At 37.8% G+C, this 22,984-nt stretch overlaps 1 protein-coding gene across 1 annotated transcript in view; it reads left to right on the forward strand.

Annotated features, from left to right (window-relative positions):
• Positions 1-22,984, forward strand: part of LOC306760319 (CUB and sushi domain-containing protein 1-like) — a gene marked incomplete at both ends in the record, with an annotated part of 457,273 nt that overhangs the window by 109,254 nt on the left and 325,035 nt on the right. The window contains one exon of the mRNA XM_079246123.1: positions 7,362-7,578. Coding sequence (XP_079102249.1) covers positions 7,362-7,578 — 217 coding nt within the window. The remainder of the gene's footprint in view (positions 1-7,361; positions 7,579-22,984) is intronic.

Genomic DNA, 22,984 nt, shown 5'->3' on the forward strand with positions numbered 1-22,984 from the left:
AAATTAAAAACTGGTTTTATTGATTTTGATCTTTGTCACAACGCACTCTGCATGACTTATTCAGTCATGGATTTCCAAGACAAGGCGGTTTTACAAATACCTGCAAGGGGAATTTAAAACCAAGCGCAGAAAAAGAGTTGCTCATATCTCGTTGTACTACATGTTTAATCTCAAGGCATGCTAAACTCCTTTTACGCTACACAGGTCACTTAGCAGTGACAAAAAAAAACAAAAACAAAGAACAAAACCAAAACTACGCAATACATTCCCCTTCCTGTCTGTGATGGATCTGCCAGTCATTTTATTTTAGCTTCATACAGGACTACAAAGACCATTCTGCATGAATCTTGTATCTTTTGAATGTGGTGATACTTGTGGTACTGAGCTGTCACTGCTGCAGTCTTCTATGCTGCATTACTGCCCCAAGTGTTTTGACATCACTGGACTGACAGCGATGGACTGGCGAGCTGTCCAGGGTGTACCCTGCCTGTCGCCCAAAGCCGGCTGGGATAGGCTCCAGCTTCCCCGCGACCCTGAATTGGAATAAGCGGTTCGGAAAATGAATGAATGAATGGACTGACAGCAGCCCCCCAAACCCCCAAACAAACAAGCATGGGCTGCTCTACTGAGAGTCTTGAAACCAAATACAAATAACGGAATGACAAAATATCAGCCAGTGCCTATAAGCAACCATGTCTGCAGAGACATTAATATCTTCCTAGAAAAACAAAGTTTTTTTTTCCTAAAACATGATGGATGTACAGTGAGAGCTTCACACAGTCGGCACAGAAGGAGGCACGGGTGTCAGCAAGGTCAAGAATGCACTCACTTCTTTTGAGCTGAATTCTTGGAGTCATTTCCATTTATTCTCTTCAGTGAATAAAGTTATGAACTTAGGTTCGTAGGATGATTGCTAACAGAAGCAGAAAAGTTGCTTTTTGCAAAAATCTGTATTTAAAAAATGATATTGGTTGCACAAATACAAGTTCTTTTATAGTCACAAGATATCCTTTCTATATTCTCTAGCATCTCTCTTGCCTTATTCCTTTATATCTTTGGTTTTCTGTGATTGTGTCTTACACACATGACACAGCCAGTTAAAGCCAGAGTGTGTAATTAAATGACAGCATCATCAGGGTCATCAGACAGATTACTTACAGGCTTTGATGGAAGATTCCTGCTGACTGTTTGACCTTTATACTCTGTCTCACTAACAAATACGCACATACAAACACATGGTTGTCTTGTTTGGATATGGTAACCCACATATTGAATGTAAAGTGAAATAGAACAGTCTCTTTATATTTTAGTTAAGTGAACAAATTTAAATTTCCCAAGTGCTTTGACAAAGAGTTTAACTCTCTGGCCCAGCAAAGTAGCACAAGATTTTGCGGATGGATCCAATATTTTGGCAATTAGAAAAGTCAAAAGTTTCTGAAATATGTACATTGTTTATATTTGTTGTAAAGTAAAACATAATGCTTTGTAAAATGTGTATGTAATGTGCACATGCATAGGAAGTCCAGAATTCATTACCACTAGAGCACACCCAAAACAACACACATGTCCACGCACACACATGATCAGTCCTGCCAATTGTTGCTATCTTTACACAGATTTCCTCTGGAAGTAGGCTTGTTTTTTTCCCTCTACATCCCTGTGTGTTTCATTTTTGTGTGCATTTGTGTGTGAAATGGAACATGATAAACATCTCTTAATATTTCACAGTTGTCATGGTGACAGGGCAGAAACTCTGTGTCACCTTGTATTTAGCTTCCAACTTGGATTAGATAAGATTGGATATATAGATGAATTTGATAGATTGATTTTCCATTTTTGATTGCTTTTCAATATATGTCCAATTTACATTTGAAAAAGATGTGATGCTTGAATGACACAAATAGACTTGCTGATGAATGATAGGCATTGCTTTGTTAGCACATTCAACGATTTTCACACCTTATTCAGTCGCTTACAAAAGCAAAAATTCCAAAAATATTTCAACAAAGGACACATTTCACTTATGTTCTAATTTAAAGAGCATCTTTTACCTCGTTCACATGTTAATTTGAAATTAAATACTCTGATAATAATTGGATAGAGGATTTTATTATGCGATCGTTTGTCATCTTTTTCACACAAGTTTTTTGCTACTTTTACTAGTATGAGAGGCATGGTGGTTTTAAGATGCTTTGCTTTGGTTGTTCATCATCAGTAATTATCTTCCAGCGAACACAAATATTTCTCAGTATAAGAAGTATTTAACTTCCATATTGTACTTTAAAGACCTGCTGTGACCCCCACTGAGGATATAAAAGTCCTAAAATGAACTGCAGTTGCACTTATTTAACAGTGGGCTGACAGAGAGCACAAGAGATGGCGATGGAGAGAAATGCAGACAGAGAGGTTGTGGTATTTGTTCTTTGTGTGATAAATATAGCAGGTGAGTGGGTGGAATAAAAACAACCCAACACTCTAGCAGGATAAGAGAGGAAACACAGGAGATAGATATAATGACACCAGGAGAGAGGCAATATGACATAGAGATAATAATAGTGAGGAAGCGAGGAAGAAACATAATGACACTTAGGGAGCAATGCAATGAGGCTAATACAGAGATAATTGTGGCGAAAGAAGGATGCAGGAAGAGCAGTAGGGATGAAGGGGTGAGAGAGCAGGACAGAGGTAGGAAGATGAGAGGGAGGGGAGAGATGATCACAGAGCTGGAGAAAGAGATGGAAGAACTGAGCTGCAGGGAGGAAAAGATGCATGGAGACTAAAAGAGATGTTGATTATGCTGGTGTAATAAAGAACACACAGATGGACAGAAGGTTGGATACAGGAAGAAATAGTGTGGGGCGATACAGGGAGACGGAGGGCTGCACTGAGACAAACATAATGTGGGAGAAGCACAATGATTCTGACACAGAGATAATGAAAACAAGGGTGTGTATGTGTGTGTGCGTGTGTGGTGGGTGGGTATGGTGGTTGCAGCGAAGGGGAGAAGGCAACAAGGGAAAGAAAAACAGACAGCAGATTCCTCTCCTCTCCTTCCGTCTTCTCCTCACTTTTTCATTGCCAGTATTGAATCACTGCAGTCAATAGTTCTACACAGCGTAACTTAGAAAGATGCATTTGATTTGTGGCCCAGCACACTGTGGGAAGAAGAGGCCAGCATTTGATTTATGAGCCAGGGACCTTGTGGTCAGGTTCTATCGGAGCGCTCCAAATCTCTGCTGTGGCTCGCCACCTAAAATTCAGCAGTCTGGTTGATTGTTATGTAGATACATGCATTGACCTAATCCACTGCCAAACCATGCAGGCTACGTTCGGGTTGGTGGCCAAAAAATGATTCATTTTTCTGCATTACAAATGTTGAGGGGAGAGGGCTGAGTTTCAAGTAGCTTTGGTTTGAATGCTGGCATGTGACACGATGCCCTTGGGAGTTTTTGTTCTGAGTGCGAAAATTCTTGAGAATTCCAGGGAATTGTCCAACAACAGCGTCCGTGTGCAGATTTAAAACAAGAGAAATGGAATGAAGTGTTTCATAAGCAGGACAAAGTATTCATCCATGAGTTTTAATAAAGACTGGCACAAAGCGTATGCTAGCATTTGTGTCCATGTCCGGATTTGAGTGTGCACTGTGCATGTGCCAATGACAGCATGCTTTTATCTCCTTGTGTCTGGAGTGGCTATTTCACATTCTGCTTACAACCACACAAAGATCCATTTATGTCACATACACACTTGCAGTGATTTGCAAGTGCATTTTTTTTTCTCAGGTTCTTACATCCAATGGCCTTTGTTGATGGGTCAGATGGTACATTTTTATCCCCACGAAGACATTAAACAGTAAAACCAATTAACTGCATTTATTGCACATTACATAACGTTAGAAGAACAAAAAGCTGATGAATTGCAAATATACAGGGTGAGTGACAGCAAAATCTTTTGAGATTTTTTAAAAACAAATATATAAACAACTTATGTGTTACCATGTCAACCGAGCAAAACGACACGGGTATAAATGTGTCAGGCTAGCATTTTCTCATCAAAATGGTTGGCATATTCTGTTGATCACAACAGCAAACTGCACAGTTTTCTCACAGGCAGGTGAAAAGAGGACTATTCAGTTTTTGTAAGATGGAGGTCACCGCTCACTGACTGACTGAGAGCCTCCACCAACAGGTGCTGTTTGTTTGCCTCGGCAAAGCAGATTCCATAACCCTTTTGTATTGTCAGGACCCTTTTTTGTCGGTTTTGGCCGTGCATGAAAGGTGCTTCTGGAAGTGGTTGTGGTATTATTGGCAGAATGATCGCTTAATACCAGGCTGATTCAACTCAGCACCTTTTAAAGTGTGTTTTTTCTCTTTTTTTTCCCCATTTTTTCTATACATGATTGTTTTATAGTCATAAATGAATTGAGACTGGGAATGTTAAATAAAAGGTCTCAACATCTTTTGTGAATTACCATCAAATTTCCCAACCTGCTACAGTTTTGACGTTACATTACGGTTTGTACCATCTTTGATTTATGTGATTAAATGTCATTCAAACCTTCACAAAAGGTTATTTTTGAACTTGAACAGCTATTGAAAATCAATGCTGATATAATTACGTTAAATAAATATCAGAAAATGTACAATAAAAGAAGAAATAGAATAGTGATGGTACATCGGCGAAGAGGCTAAGCAAAGAACTATCTGAAATCCCCCAAGTATAGAGCTACAATATGGCTTGATGCAAGTGTCTGCTGAATTCTGCTTACCCCATCTGCTCAAGAGGAGGCAGAGGGGATCAGGCTGTGGAAGACATGGCAGACGGAAAGAAAGACAACTGAAGATGAAATGAGAGACAGACAGATACAGCTAAAGGGAGGGAGAGGTGAATTGGGTTGGAAAGACAGCAAAGAACAATTTGAAATGAATCTGGACACTCCAGATGGTTTGATGTTTGTGTATGTGCATACGAGAGCACAACTACGCGTGTGCTCCCCTCATACTGCCAGCTTGTCCACTGGAGCTTGTGTCGGTATTTACATGGTTATGTGTGGTTTGTACTTTCTCCAAAAATGAAAAACATCTGTTTTTCTCACAGTCAGCAAGTTTTGTTCTCACTTTGATGTTAAAAAGACAAAAACACCCACGAGACTCATCTCAACTGCCTACAACAGTCCACCCTGTACGTGAATGCAGCACATTACAGGACCACTTTTAAATGCAAGTCTAGAACCACCTGCTGTAGCTAAAATATATTTAAAGCAAAGGTACAGTTACGACCTTTTGGCAAACTTCATAAGTGCTGCGGTACTGGATTGTGTGTATGGTACCCAATGAAGTGGCTGATTAGCGAGTACATTTTAACATTTCGGTGACTGAGTTGTGACCCAGATAATAGTTATCTCTGTAGAGTGTGTATGTGGGTGGGAAAAACAGTGTGTTCTCTGTGACCCCAGGTTAATAGATCAATAGCTTTTGTTATCTGAAAAACAATTGCTGCTGACTTTCACTTTGACCACCTTTACACAGAAGTACTTTCACATACACCGTTCTGTCCGTAGTTCAGGTAGCCGACGATGTAAACTGTACTGAAGCAGAGAAGCAGATCCTAAAATATAGAAAAGAGGAGAAGAGTGAGGTTAGAGTTCAAGATGGAGAAAGACAGTAGCAGAAAAACACACAATTAAAGAAAACACACACTTGAGTTTCAGTGTGCCTTGTCTTATTCTTTCTACTTTCCCAAATGATTCCCTGGAAAATATTTTACTTTTAAGCAACTACATTAATCTCCCAGTTTTAAATATTTTAGAAAAAAACATCTTGATTAAAATTTTTGGGACTTTTATGGATAGGATGTTTTGTCATTATGTGAAACTTATGCAGCGGTTTAAACAAGTGCAACTTTTATTCTGCTAAAATTATTTACTGATCAATCAGTTTGGAAATAGGTTCATTGTTATAATTGATTACATATCTTGTGATGTAGCTTAAGAATTCCGCTCAAAGACTTTTTAACAAACCTTCAAATTAATTAATACAGGAAATAATCAGATTAATTTTCACGTTACATGAAAATACAATATAGCTTTTTCAGGATTGTTGTTTAACTCAATATAAAGCACTTCTGCAGTGATGTATTAACAAATGACTCCTTGCTCCTCCTCTTTAGGGTTGCGTAACTTGCTCAGATTTGTTGTCCAGTGGTTCAGATTTTGTCAGCATCAAAAGCTGCTGCAGCTTTTTTTGTGATTAAACTTTATGAAGTTATGAATTTTTGAAAAGCCCCTAACCCAGCCATGTAAATCCTCTGGTATTGTGTGTGCCTGCACAACTATATCGTTCATATTTTTATATGCGAGTATTAAGCTTGGCAGAGCACGGCTGAAACCATAAATATCCCACATTTTAGCAAGCATAGAGTTTATTTAATTTTCAAATTTAAATATTGTACACATTGGAATAAGATTATTTATTTGCATATTAATACACATTTTAATGTAAATACAGTTAGGAAAGCATAGGCACATTTAAAGGAGTTTCTATATATTATATTTAATTCATATCTACTACTTATGTGATGCAAAATATGAGACTGGCTCTCCACTTAGAAGTTGTAGTTAGGTTGAAATAAAACACTTTAATCCACAGGTCACATCATAAGTGACAGAAGGAGAGATTAAGGGGTTGGGTGAGGTTTATATCTGTGTTTTTTTAATGTATGAATGTTTGACATCATGGGATTTTAATGAGCCAACAATGCATTCCCACAGTCCCTGCTGTTAAAACAACACCATGCAGCATATTCTGTGCATGCTTGAGTGTGTGTGAGTGTATGCGTCATATAATGTTACTTCTGGTGGAGGATCTGTAGAGTCAGGAATGAGGAGAAAGAGCCTTATGTGTTTATTTTCAAGCACTTTTCATGGAAGCTTATGGCATATGTTGTAGTGTCAAGGGAGGCTGTGAGGCATGTGCTGCATTATGTCAATGCTGGATATGAAGACAGGGGCTGGGAACTCTAGTAACTCTAGTAACTCATGGCTGAACAAATGGCACATATTTGAGATCTGCTCAGTTGTTTCCTTCAAATGAAGAAATCCAGTATATTATTTCTTTTGGTTGGATGAAAAGAATCACGATGTATGATGACCTTTCACCGAAGTAGCAGAAATTTGCATTCCTTCTTTATTGTCCTGCTGTGATATCTAGAACTTGACAAAGGTTAGAGAGCCACAGGCGAAATTGAAAGCATGCAGGGCAGGCATGAAAAGCATGATCTGATGCTGTAATCTGTGATTTAATACAGGTCGAATGTTTGCATTCAGAATATTCTAATATGATTCTGTTTCATCTCTTCTCCAGCTGAATCCTGTGGAGGTGTAGTTCAAGGCCTCAACGGCACCATAGAGTCGCCAGGTTTTCCCCATGGCTATCCCAACTATGCCAATTGCACATGGCTGATAATAACTGGGGAGAGGAACCGGATCCAGCTAACCTTCGTCACGCTGGCGTTGGAAGAAGATTTTGATATTGTATCAGTTTACGATGGACAGCCGTCACCTGGAAACTTAAAGATGAGGTTTGAAATGATTTTTTTTCTTTTTTATCCACAGTGTGATCCTGATTTCTGCTGCTTCCATTTTCCATATCTGTTCTGCTTTCTTTCCTTTCATTCCTCTCTGACTTCACAACTAGAGTTCAACCTGCCCTTTCCTCCAACTCTAGTCTCGTACATCTTTTAAACACAGCATCTGATTTTTAATTTGAGAGGACTTTTCTGTCACTTTGATTAAATATTTCATTAATAAAAAAGACATCGCAGCTTTAAGGGATCCTGTTCAATGTCTACTTTAAATCCACTGATTTCACTGACAGAATCTACTGCGGTGAAAAATATTGTAATAATATAGATATTTTATTAGTATCTGAAAGAAGTGGAAGGGATTACTGTAACAAGCATTAACTTGATTTATTGATTGAAATATCAGTTTTTTGAGCAACTTTTTTTTTTTTAGCCTTACTTCTATGTTGTCTTCCAGCACTGTTTCTCCTTTGTCTACTAGTTTAACAAACTAATCTGCTTTTATCTGCTTTTACTTCGTTTCTAAAATTTGACAAGGTAAATTTAAATAGGCATCTATTAACATGAAAGCTTTGGATTACATTGCAAACCTGAAAAAGCAGCGTGGTTATAATTTACTTCAAACAAACAATAATTTGGATGCAGTGATTTGATAGATTTGAGGCGAACAAAACCTGGCGGTCAAAGGTGGTAACGGGACTAAATGGTAACCTTGGTATCGGACTGACAAAAAGAGGCAATTAATTCATGAATCATTATTATCTTTTGGTTTTAATACAATCTCTTTAATACACAGATCTTTTGTGGCAGTGGTCCACAGGGCTGCCAGAGTTTGTGAGTTGCCTTCTATCTAAGGAAATATAATACAAGTAAACATAGATAACTAAAAACCGCTACATCCTTCAGAAGTTGGGTAACTGATACGACCTTCCCCTTTTCAGAACGTGGCTTTGTGTGTGTTATAGTCTATCCTAAAAGCACCTTTTTGTTTCATTTAAAAGCACAATGATGAGTATATTTTTCCTTTGTTCTGGCAAATAGATGAACAGTGCATCTGTAGAGTTAGCCATAAAAAAAATAAAAATCTCAGCTTTGGTTTCATACTTCTAAAATTCTGGTTTTTGTTTGTTGCCAAAATTTGCAATGAAATTATAAATATTTATTTTGCATATAAACAGCAAATATAACAATGTTTAACACTATCTGTTAAAACTATTATTAAATAATAATGGTCAATGCCAACCTGTGTGCATTATTTTATACGCACAAGTAGTTCTGCAAATCAAATTACTGTGATATCACTCCGTTATGGGCATCACCATAGCAACCCGTTAATCAACAGATTTAGATCAGCTGGTATTCTTACACAAATCCCAACAGAGTATAAACTCATCATGATTACCATATCCTGTTTTTTGTAGAAAAAAACCCAAACACCCTCATTTTTACAAACAAATGTACCTTTAGCTGCTTTAATTGTATCAGGTTTTAAAAATGAATATTTGGTAAAGGTTGGTCTAATACCTTTTTTGTATTTTCACTAATAATATAAATACAGCAAATGTTTTTCTCACATTATGACACAACAGAAATCCAAAAATATCACCAAATTAGTTAAACACTGGAATATATACCATGACATGCACACACACACACACACACACACACACACACACACACACACACACACACACACACACACACACACACATATATATATATATATATATATATATATATATATATATATATATATATATATATATATATATATATATATATATGTATATACAGTGGGCACCCCTGGTAAAAATTTATTTTAATGTGCAAATAAGGAGCTTTAAAAAGATGGAAAATCTTGAAAAGGCATCAAATTACAGTTTAGTCATTCTTATAACGTGTAAAAAAAAAAAAAAGGTTACATCTTATTTCCATCATTTAAACCTTCAAAATAACAGAAAAGAAAAGATGGCATCTGTAAAAGTTTGGGCACCCTGCAGAGTTAGTACCTTGTACGCCCCCAATTTGACAACTGAAACCTGACAGTGTCCTGGATTGTTTACAGTTAGTGTCTGGAAAGACCAGGTGATGTCAATCTCAAAGGTTTTAAATGCCCAGACTCATCTGACCTTGCCTCAACAATCGGCACCATGGGTTCCTCTAAGCAGCTGTCAAGAACACTGAAACTGAAAATAGTTGATGCTCACAAAGCAGGAGAAGGGTGTAAGAAAATAGCAAAGTGTTTTCAGGTGCTAATATCCTCTGTTCCGAATGTAATCAAGAAATGGCGGTCATTGGGAACAGTGGAAGTTAAAGCAAAATCTGGAAGACCAAAAAAAATATCAGACAGAACAGCTCGCAGGATTGTAAGAAAAGCAAGTCAAAACCCAAGTTTGACTGCACGATCCCTCCAGGAAGATCTGGCTGATATTGGAGTCGTGGTGCACTTTTCCACTATAAAGAGGTACTTGTACAAATATGGCCTTCATGGAAGAGTCATCAGAAGGAAACTTCTTTTACGTCCTTATCGCAAAAATCAACATTTGAAGTTTGCAAAGGAACATATAGACAAGCCTGATGCATTTTGGAAACAAGTTCTGTGGATTGATGAGGTTAAAATTGAACTTTTTGGCCGGAATGAGCACAGGTAAGTTTGGAGAAGAAAGGGCACACAATTTAATAAAAAGAACCTCTACCCTACTGTTACGCATGGGGGTGGATCAATCATGCTTTGGGGTTGTATTGCAGCCAGTGGCACAGGGAACAGGTCACGAGTAGAAGGAAAAATGGATTCAATGGGATTTGAGCAAATTTTGGATGCTAACCTTATGCCATCTGTGAAAAAGCTGCAGTTAAAGAGAGGATGGCATCTACAAATGGATAATGATCCAAAAAACACCTCAAAATCCACGGTAGATTACATCAAGAGGCATGAACTGAAGGTTTTGCCATGGCCTTCACAATCTCCTGACCTCAACATAACTGAAAGTCTATGGACAAACCTTAAAAGAGCAGTGCGTCACAAGTGGCCCAGAAATCTCAAAGATCTGGAATACATTTGCAAGGAAGAATGGGTGAAGACACCTCAAACAAGATTCGAAAGACTATTGGCTGGCTATAAAAAGTGTTTACGAGCTGTCATACTTGCCAAAGGGGGGAATAGAAGGTACTAACTATACAGGGTGCCCAAACTTTTGCAGAGGCCATTTTTTGTTTTCTGTTATTTTAAAACTTAAAATGATGGAAATAAGATCAAACTTTTTTTTGACATGTTATAAGAATGTCTAATCTGTAATTTGACACCTTTTGGAGAAGTTCCATCTTCTGTCAGATTATTTTTGGCACATTAAATGAATTTATATATATATATATATATATATATATATATATATATATATATATATATATATATATATATATATATATATATATATCCTGTAAAAGTTCTTTTTTTAAAATGGATTTGAATTTTCTTGGTCATTTGTGCATGTTTTTTCCCCACACTATGGCATAATTACACAACAACATCAACAACAAAAGTCAATAACCCACAACAATGCTTCAATTCTATTTCAACACATGATTAACAATGTTGTAAAAATTTAATTTCTATTCACTAAAAATGTATGAATAAGTAGAATGCCAAACATTTTCTGTATTTTGTGATTGTTTACATTTTTTAATACAAACTTTAATTTGTATTATAAATGGGCTTCAAAAACACTGTCTAATCTCTGATTGATAGTAATGAGAGATATTGGTGATTGGTAATAGTATCAGCTGATCCTGCTTACATGAATGATTGAGTTATACACAATCTATAGAGGATGAGTCTCTGTTTGTTAATTGTTTGGCTCGAGAGTCAACACGATTTCTAGTATTATATTAGTCTATTTACAAAAGGATTATGATGTAACCAGACCTTAAATATAATAGTTGTGAGGGGACATGTTACTTTAAATTCTTAGTGTGAAATATGTAGTTTTATTTTCAGAAACAACAACAAAAACTAAATTAATCATCTCTTCCAGACGGCCTTGAGCTCAGGAGGAAAAGTTCAATGTTAAACTACAGGGGATTACTATAAATCATTCAGGCCTTTGAATCATTTGGTGCATTTGGGGTGCATTTGATATTTGTTATGTTCTACAGGTGAGTGGGGAAATGCAAGCTAGAGAAAAAGGCTCAGAGCAGATTAAATGAAAAGCACTGAAAAAACACTTTGTGAGGGGGAAAATGTACCTGCTGAAATAAGCACTGAAGTACAGATAAGCAATGGAGGCCATCACACTTTTTATTTCTGTATTGTAATTTACCAGCTAAGTATACTGAATGATATTTGTCTTTTATTACGGGTGTTTAGAAGGCGGCAGAAGATAACAGGCACAATAATGATAGAGAAGCCCAAAAGAAATTAGATGACTATTAATAAAAAGATGACTATTTATGGCCTATTTTCTTTTAACACAATCTTTTTCATAATTTAAACATGCATATTATTGTATGAATCTCTTTTTCAAAACACGTTACAGAAGCTTTATACTTTGCTTTTGAATGGACAGCTACATTTTAAAACACTTCTAAATCTTAACTCAGTCTGAATTAGTGCAACATAAGCTAAAACCAAAGATCCACAATTAAAAATATCAAAAATATTTTATATCCATCCATTTCCTTAACTGCTTAGTCCAAGTAGGATCACGGGGAAACCGGAGCCTATCCCAGCAATCATTAGGCGAGAGGCAGGGTACAGCCTGGACCGGTCGCCAGTCCATCACAGCATATTTCATACGTCAATGTGGAAAACTGAGGAAAACATTTAATGTGGATCTTCTCATGGAACAGTATTGATTATTGTACTTATTACTGCAGCCACAATTATGTTTATCAGCAATGTAAAAGACTTCTAGACATCACCAAGATTTGACCTCATGAACTCATGATTTTTTTATTTTATTTTGTTTTGGATTTTAAATATTGACACACCACTATGGTGCAGACAGATTAAAACTATTTGGTTTTTATAACACTATCTAGTGGACAATCTATTTTCTTGTTTGACAAAACTGTGCGGTAATAGATAAACTGTACAACATCCTCTATTTGGCGAGTGGTGGGACTGTAATATTGTTGCAAAAGGGCAGAGAGAACAGATTCTGCTGAGCAAGCAAACTGTGAGACGCTTATTCATAGTGCTATGCGTGTGTGTAGGAGGGATGAGCTGGGAATGCACCAAGTCGTGTTTGAGGTTTGTGGTATAGTTCAGCTACTCCTTGAAAGCATTTCACAGCTATATTATGTGTCAGTGTTTGAGTTGAAAACTTTTTATTTTATTTTCCAGGGTGGAAGAGAGTACCTCGTATATTGAGCAGCGTGTTTGTGTGATGACTCACTGTAAATGTTGATTTCTTTGTTAAAACTAATTTGATCGGGTTTCTTTCTCTTGTTTTCCCCTTTAAAAGAAGATAAAAACAAGAATAGAAAAAACTGTAGAAAGCAACACTTATAAAGATATTTATGTGGGATAACTGCGTACATCAGTATCAAGGCTGTCCAAAAACTCCACTCTGTGCTGATGAATAAACCATGTGATTTCCTGGAGTTGTATTGTTCTTTGCCATCAAGGCTGTGTTTTTAGTACATTTAGCCTTACCCAGGCCATGGTGAGAAGGCAAGGCATAGTAAATTGAAATTTAATGAATATCTAGATAACTTTTAAACAAAGAAAATCACAGCAGCTGTGGCAAAGCACAGCTATAATACCTTTTTTTCTTTTTAAAATTCAGCCAGATTTTTCTGTGCTGCAGACTGCTTTTAGAGAGTCAAATAACACTAGAAAGCAATCATTCAACAAAACTCAATTTTGAATCCTCAAAGTTACATGTGTGGGTGGATCAAACTTTGTCACGAAACTCCTGTTTAATGAACACATTATCTTAGCAGGCCTGCTGTAGCGCTTAAGTGACTCTGCTGTTTTGCCTGAATTTTTTTCTGTAGATCTGCAACAATACAATAAGACTGAGGATCATTTAAGACATTAATTAATCAGAATTAACATATTAAAGACTTCTTCCTAATACATACATACATATGCCCCCCCCCCCCCCCCCCCCCCACACACACACACACACACACATATATACACACACACACACACACACACACACATATATATATATATATATATATATATATATATATATATGTGTGTGTATATATGTATATATATACACACACATATATACACGTATATACACACACATCTATCTATCTATCTATCTATCTATCTATCTATCTATCTATCTATCTAAATAGAAAGAAAATAACAAAAATAAAACAATGGCACCACAAATCAGTCATCTAAAAAGTCAGAAAATATTTATCAGTTAATAAAAAGAAAAACATTTGATAATAACATTATTCAAATCTACACACCTGAGACAAAACCACTGAATGACAAAGCCAGACAACCTCACATAAATGAAGGTGTACACATAAAAACAAACACTAATATTAACAAGGTGGCAGTTTTCAGTGATCACAGGTTTGATTACTAACAACCCACTGTTTTAAACAAGACTTAAAACTCGAGTATGTGTTGGTCCTTTAATGTATTTTGGGATGTTATTTCTCCAGGCATGTATTTAACTTCTGTTGATGATCATGCTGGACAGTTGAAACTCCATTTTCATATTGTTTGAACAGAGACTTGCTCACATCCTGATACTTTGCATAAAATTTGGAGCGACGGTTTGGTCTGCTTTCCACTAACCCTGATCCACTTCCATGGATAATGTGATTCTGTGGAGTTGTGTCAACAGACAACTCAGGTGAAACATTGCTCCAAACAACAATCTTTCTTTTCAGTATTTCTACCAGCACAAGCTGCTGTGTTGCCGCTGCCATGTCTCCAGTTTAAACAATGGGTGCACCAGGCAGTTGCTGAAAATAGAGGGGCTGCCTGCCGCAGTGCATGTTGAAAATGATCCCAGGCAGCTGGTCCTGTCTATGAACCAGCAGATGCAAACTTGGCATTTAAGTATTGATATCTATGTTATTTAATCTAAATAAATACTACTTTTTGTATCATTTATTATCTGAGTATCAATTGTGATACCTTTATAGTTTAGAAACAAAGTGCCTGTCTATATAATTCTTCAGCTGATTCAAAACATGCTTTGGTGTTCAAAAATTACTGATGCTATTTATAATATAGAAACAGGGTCAAGTAATTAAGTTAGGGGCATAAAAGTATGGACAAAGTAATATTTTATCCTTTTGCATGTTTGTTTATTGGAGTTTTTCTTCCAGAGCACAAAATTCAGGGAGCGCATCTATTAAACGCTCCTTTCAGTGACTGACTAAGCTTTGCACTATAAAATAGACCGCTGTGGTATTATTTTCTGTAATAAAAAATAATACATATTATGTTGTAAATGTTTTGCTTGATGTGGCTGTATAAGTTACTCTGATATTACTCAACACCACCCAGAAGAGGCTTTATGACTGAAGGAAGAATATCTGCGTTTTTGCTAGATGATTTGAAGTGCCAGTAATAAAAGTGCAGCTCATAACATAACTAGCAGTTCATTACTGACTTAGAAAAGTTGTGCTGTAGATAACTGCTTTGGCAAGTGAGTTGACAAAAGGTGGCAGCTGCAACCTTTTCTCATCTGTGTCACTTATAGTAATTGGTCATGGAGTTACTTGGCACACACATTATTAAAGAGTGACTCAGAAGAGCCAGGGGTATTTGAAATCCACCGTCCCCTGCAAGTGCTCAATGTAAACGATCAGTGGAGCGCTGGTGTATTAGGTGTTTCAGGAGCCTGAGGTCTGAAGTGCAGTGAGCTATGCGGTGAAGCTATTCCTGCTGCTGTTTAGATCAACTGCGAGGTGCATGATCTCTCTCTTTGCAGTTTTTTGTTGATGTGAGCACTTTCCTTGAAGACATTACAGGAGACGTGCACCAGCCAGTCTTCTTTGGTGTCGTTTTGTGACGTCTCCTCATTGTGATTCATAGTAAGCAACACACTGGCCAGCCTGTGAGGGCTTCTCCAGCTCAAGCTGCGTGAGAACAAATCACGTCCAGTAAATTTTTTTTATGCTTTTAAGATTGTAACATAATTTTTTATGCATATTATTTTACACTGCCAATAAAAGAGCACATTTAAATAATCCTTCTGCTGCTGTCAGTTGTCTGTCTGCGCTCCAGAAGGCCAGTCATCAGCTGATTAACCTAAAACCTCCGCCACTTAGCTGCTGTCTGAATGGTGCAGCGCTTGCTGATATGAACCCGTCAAGCTGCCCACATGGACAGTGGGATAAAGCTAAAAGGATCTCACTGCCCTTTCTTTGTTCACAAAGAGGTGCACAGAAGACAGAGGATATACTCTATCTTTCTCTCACAGCTACCCCTTCAACTGCCCTCAGACTGGTGTGCAGGGAATGCAGCAATATCATATCGAGAAAGGATTGTTGAACCGGCTTCTTGGGCTCTTCTGACCAATCTCAGCTGTGAGTCGGCAGCTGCAACTCTGCTCCATCCCACTCATTCGGATGACTGACTGATATCAACAGTGTGAAAGTATTTGTTTAAAAAACTAAAGAGCTTTTCTCACTGGGACATCAGCGCCTGCTCTATCAATGTGTTTTTCACAATACAGTACAGAAGAAATGCACTAAAGTGGCTTTTCATACATTTTTAAAATAAATGTCCCTATTCTCAGACTGAGTTTTGCTACTATAATCTATGCACTATAATCATCTTTTTAAAAACAATGTTATTATTATTATTATTATTATTATTATTATTATTATTAGTAGTATTAGTATTAGTATTATTGTTATTAGCATGAGATCGACAGACGGATCGGTGCGGCGTCTGCAGTAATGCGGACTCTGCGCCGGTCTGTCGTAGTGAAGAAGGAGCTGAGCCAGAAGGCGAAGCTCTCGATTTACCAGTCGATCTACGTTCCTACCCTCACCTATGGTCATGAGCTGTGGGAGCTGTGACCGAAAGAACGAGATCTTGTATACAGGCGGCTGAAATGAGTTTCCTCTGCAGAGTGGCCGGGCTCTCCATTAGAGATAGGGTGAGGAGCACGATCATTTGGGAGGAGCTCAGAGTAGAGCCGCTGCTCCTTCGCCTTGAGAGAAGCCAGTTGAGGTGGCTCAGGCATCTGGTCAGGATGCCTCCTGCTGTTCTGTATGCTGAGATGCTGGACAGGACAGGTTAAAAAAAAAGACAAAAAAAAAAAAAAAGAAAAAAAGGATGCCTCCTGGACGCCTCCCCGGTGAGGTGTTCCAGGTATGTCCCTACGGGGGAAAACCCCGGGGGAGACCGAGGACAGGGATTATGTCTCTTGGCTGGAACGCCTTGGGATTCCCCCGCAAGGTTAACAAATGTAGCTGTGGGGAGGGAAGTCTGGGCTTCGCAGTGGTAGAAGATGGATGGATGGATTATTATTATTATTATTATTATTATTATTATCATTTTTATTATTATTATTATTATTATTATTATTATTATTATTATTATTATTATTAGTAGTAGTAGTAGTAGTAGTAGTAGTAGTAGGTATAGTGGTAGAGTGGTAGTAGCAGAAGAATTGTAGAAGGAGTTATAGTAGTAGTAGTAATATTTAAAACTCAATCCCATTCCTCTGTGGGCCTAATGCTGCTGTCTGACAAAACCAGCTGTGTGTCTGAGACACACACACATCAGTGCACACTGTTGTCAGAACATTTTCATTGCTTTTTGTTAGGTGGAAACATCACAGCTGTTTGGTTTTGCAACAATTTGTCTGGTCAGTTTTAGACTGAAAACCTGCTTGGTTAGGACTTGGAAGAGCTTGTGGTCAGGTGTAAAATACATACTATCTATCCGACAACATCCAGATGAAGCATTTCAAACAGGAAAACTTCCTTCTACGAAAAACAGGGTGATTTAGTTTTACCTGTTATTAAAAGCTGCAAGGCCCTGATTGACCCCTTGTGTCATATTAGTTGAGGGTTTGTTGGTGATGCTTCATTATTTCAGAATGCTCTGCTTGTGTCCTCCACTGACCATGTCAACAGCGTTGGGAACAGCATGAAGCGAATCGGAAGGAGTCGTTTAAAATGTAACAAGTAATGGATGTCAGCGCCAGACTGCATTGCAAAGGACTGAAATATGTTGACCATATTTGTGATGTTATATTGGTGAAAGTACCAGTTCTCATGTAGGTGTATTATTTGCTGATTCAGTTTGATTTCCTGTCAGGTCAGGTGTGACTCCTAAGATGTTTCCAAGTCTTTTTTTTTAAGATTCCTTTTGTGTCCATTACAAAACCAAAAACAACAAAGGAAATCTAGCTTCAGTTTAAGAAAAAATTGAGGGCTTGATTTTAATTTTACCACACATCCTGTCTTGAACTGTCGTGTGGAAAATTCTTGGCTGTGATATACATCACAAATTCAGCACTGATGCAGTGACAGACTCGCAGCAATTGAAAGCTTGCAGTAGAGGCAAAATTACATGCATATATCACTACCATGACTGAAAGCTTTTCCACACTGGGCAGAAGTTATAAAGTTGCTCTTACGTGGAAGTACCACAAAATTCAGAAGAAGAAGAAAATTTGACGACACGTAGAAACCCCGCTTTGAACTTTGAGTGGAATTTAAGGCTAACTTTGCTGTGAAAGATTATATGATAAAAAGGTAGGACTCAGCAGTGTATGATCTAAAATAAATAAATAAATAAAAGTATCTGGGCATGTTAGGGGTTTTAAGACAGAACAAGATTGTAAATAAACTTTTGCACATTATAACAGTTACTCAGTAAAAAAGCTCCTTAGCAACTTTGAGCAAATGATAAAGTTAAATGTCATCTCAAGGGCTTGTCATTATATAGAGAGAGAACAAGCAGCTGGCATATTTAAGGGAAACGATCATAGATGCAGTCATGGCCAAAAAAAGTTGGATTTAAGAGCCGGGGTGACGATACTGTAGTGTGTTGTGTCACTGGTACATTGATGCATTGTAAAATATATCAGTTCTGTTTCTAATCTTTGGTGTAACTTATGGTTGGAAAGAAGCTGGTAATGCTAAATTTTTTTTAGTAAATTGTTTTCTATCAGCATGAACAGAGTGCAACTTAGAAAGGGTAAGGGCACGGTATTCAGTCATGCAAGTGTGCTGGATTCTCTGTCAGTGTCAAATGCAGCAGAAAGGTCAAGCAGAATGAGACTGTTAACAAGACCAGAATTGACTGCAGTGAGGAGGCCATTTGTCACCTTGATTAAGGCAGTTCCTGTACTCTGCTTGGCCTTAAGACCAGACTGTAGGGTTTCATAAAGATCATGGTTGAACACATTTTTTTTTGGCGAGGAAAGGGACGACTGTGCAAAGGAAATAATAAAATGAGACAAATGTCCAAACACATTAAAAAATCTGAGTCTGATAATCAGTTTGATCAGTCTTCCTGCTGTCAAGGATAAAACTAAGGTATTGCATTTTAACGTCTCCGTGGAATTTTTATTTCTCAGGAAAAATTTGGTTGTTAGAACCACAGTCATTATGAAGAGATGTTAGAGACTGCATCGTGTCGTATACCCTGAAGGTGTTGCGTCAACTCTGTGTTTCCACTGCAGCTGCTGCTCATAAGGCATTTGTAGAAGTTGTTTGGCAGACTGTATCTAAACCTACGGTAATCTTAAATTCCATCATTGGGAATGTACAACAAGAGCACCTGAGGAAATTTTTATTTTTAAAATGTTTAAACTATATGCAACCTTTTTGCTCTTGCAAAATGAAGCGTTCATAAGGACAATACATTCTTTTAACGTTTATATATTTCCAACAGGATACAGCGAGGCATTTCTTTCATCCTCAGGCCTTTTTCAAGAAAGAAGTCAACAACATCTCCAACTAAAATTGTGCCATTAGAGAAATACATTTCATGTTAGCCTTGCAACATCAGAGCTGACATCATCAAGACAATTATTTCAGAAGTTGACATATTAAAGATTACTATGATGGAAACGCTTTTGGTTAAAGCAGTCAAGTGCTCTTTTACTGGGATAAAGCCAAAAATATCCCAGTATTAGTTATATACCCTACTTCCCAGCCTTACGTTTACCTGTACACATTCCCACACCAAGAAGTTTGCATTTTTAATCTCAACAGACTGATGCTTGAGACTGATGCTGCTCTATAAACTTCATCATGAGGTAACAAAAGTGACATTGTAATTTGTTGTCATGAAATGTTATGAAATTTTGTAGTTGTAACTTAAATTCCTGCCTTATCTTTAAAAACATATGCATTTAGTTTAGTTTGGTTTTTATTCCTATTTAATGTGATGGATATTATGAATTCCCAGCAAATGAGTGCAGTTGCTTCAAAAGTTAGGCTAATTTTAGTTTTGACTGACTTTTAACTAAGTTCCTGCCACACATGTGGTTTTCTGATGTTCTTTTAAACTGCCTTGATCCTTTTGGGGGGCATGCATTTCTCACCGTTTGAACTGAGGTGCCTTTTAAAAGAGATTTGGGGTCACATCAGGGTCTTGCCCTCAACAGTGCTAATGAAGTTCAGAACTGCATGGTGCTTAGCTCTGTATGGGAGTTTGTTGATCAAAGGAGAGGCTCATGCTGACTTTAGAATTTCAAGTTGTCATAGCTGGGTTTGATCCCACTGAATTGAAAACTATTTTGAGCAAAGACCCTTTTGAACAAGTCTTTGAAATTTCATTATCTAGGACTTGGCAACATGATATAATTGTCAAATGGGACAAAGCAAAATTCCAAAGACATAATAAATCCCACTCCATGCCACCACAGCTCAATTTTTGTTTTGTTCTGAAGAACAGAGGAATATTAAAGCAATAAAGTACTTCACAATATAAGAGACTCAAATAAATCACCATTTTAAGGCAAATTTGATGTACCAAATTACAGCATTGAAGGTAAGTGTGTTGCAAACTGAAAACCTAAGCATTTCACCTTTCAGCCTCTTTAGATTTACCCTGGCGAGCACTGGCATACAGAGCTTAATAATGGCAAACCCACACAATCTGTGTACAAAGAAAGAGCATTGGCTCAAACCCTGGTCAGGTTAAATTATAGCTGCTCAGAGTGGCAAGGTTAATGTGGCTTGAACAAGATTCATTGTTCAGATACGTCGAGACAGAAACCGAAACATAGAAACTATTCCAGTTGCTGTACTGTGCAGCTGATCCACATTCTCAGTATCACCAGTTAAGGCACAGGGTGGTAACATGGCTCTTCCCCTCACCTGAGCGGGGTATCCTTGGTGATTTGATTCATTGATGTTGGATCATATTTTATAAATTATTATAACTCCAACCTGTTTTTTCTTTTTTTTTTTTTTTTTTTTTTTTTGTTTGGTCTTACACTGTTGTGTTACGGATCTTGGCCCTTAGGATGGCTTACAGAGCTGTAAAATATGAGGAAACTCTTGGATTCAAGGATGTCTCCAGTGTATAGAGAATACTGTTTAAAAGGCTTTAGACTGCATATTTTTGACCACTCCAATGCAAGGTTCAATGTGCAGGGAAAAACAAAGCATCATCTGAATTAATGATTTGGTGAAACAATCCCCTAAAAGCAATTCTCCTTGCAACTACGTCTACAAAGTGGCTGCCAGGTATGTTGCTCCCGGGAGAAGTTGCCGCCGTTTTTCTGTAGATTCAGGCTGTTTCAGTTGTTTCTGTTGAAGATAAAGGCTCAACGATATCCATGCTATCTGTAATAGAACTTTCACTAGTCTGGTTGTATTGACAGGATCATCATTTTGCCTAAGAACAAGTTTAGATTCAACAAAATGTCTTTGCTATGGTAGTGCATAGAAAATGTAAGTCCACACAAAAAACCTCCATACAGAAGCCAAGAGTGGCTGTTTTCCCCTATTGTTTTTCACGGGATAATTCACGGGATAATTATCTCGTTTTCACGGGATAACCAACTTTGTTTTCTCGAGATAAAGAGATCATTTTTTCGTTATCACAACAAAACAAAGTTGGTTATCCCGTGATAACGAGATGATTATCCTGTGATTTTGAGATAACGATATTAAAAGAAACATGTGGGCTACGGACGTGTCCTTGTCTTGGGGGATCCCGCCCATGGTATCGTGGTGGCGTCAGCGGTTTTTTTCTGGGCGAGCTGGGGCCGCTGGGTCTTGGCTGGGGCTCAGCGCCCGGCGCCTGCCGGGCCAGCTTGCCGTCGCCCGCTGGGCCAGTTTGCCGTCGTCCTGTGCTTCCTGGTGCCCCTGCCTCGTCGCGCCGGGGGGTGCCTGCCTGGGTGCTTCCACTGCTCTTGGCTCGGCGGACGGCGGCTCTCTCTGCTTTGCCTGCCCTGGCTCTGTACGCGGTGGGCTTGCTGGGCCCTGGGGGCCTTTGGCTCCTCCCCGACACCTCTGATCGTGGTCATGCTCCCCTACAAGCACTCATCTGATCTTTAATTGCATGACCACAAGTTGAACACTCACACGTGTATGCACTCAAAGCGCTTATTCTCCCATCTGCTTCTTGCTAAATGTTGCTGATGATTCTCTGCAGGTGTGTTTGACAATGGTTGGTATTTTAATTGTTATTTTATTTATTCATTTTTTTTTTTTTTTTACTTTTTTTTTTGTTTGTTTTGAATATTTTCACTATTCTACTAATGTCTTGTTGTATTGCAGTACTTTAGTAGTTTATATTGTTTTGTAAATACTGTAACTTTAGCAGCTTGGACACGCCTTTCTTTTCTCGCTCTTTTTTTGTCCCTTCATCTTCTTTTTTTCTTCTTCCCCTGCCAGGTCCAGCACGGCCATATTAAGACTGATGATGTTTACAAAAAAAATAAAAAAATAAAAATATTCAGATTATCAAGGGCAGCTATATACATGAGATGTCTCCCTTGACAGAGCAAATCTGTCTGGCAAAAATATGGCACGCAGATTGCTGTTCTGTATGAGATGCTGGACAGGACAGGTAAAAAAAACAAACAAAAAGAAACATGTGACCATGACCGCTTTCAACTTCCATGCCTCTTGCACTGTGCTGTAAAACCTTTTTTTTTTTTTGCAGTTATTCCAATTATTTGGAATTGGATCTGGTTAAGAGTAGCTTTTGGGTTTAAATCAAACTCTTTATTACTTAAAACTCAACAGTTGGTTTTAAAATGTCTTTCTGAAGGAACATATTTATTGAGACGATTCAATGCAGTGTTTATGTTTCAAATGAAAACATTAACCTCTTGACGAGGTGAGTGTAAGGTTTATTCTCTAAGGTTTGTACATGAATGTCAGAATGTCATATTTGATATGCAATCCACTTTTCTTTAATGACAGCGTGCACTCAGCTGATATGGACTGCGCGGGTTTGTGTAAAACCTGACAACCCATGTTATCC

This window comes from Telmatherina bonti (assembly GCF_933228915.1).
Source record: "Telmatherina bonti genome assembly, chromosome: 1".
Lineage (NCBI taxonomy): Eukaryota > Metazoa > Chordata > Actinopteri > Atheriniformes > Telmatherinidae > Telmatherina > Telmatherina bonti.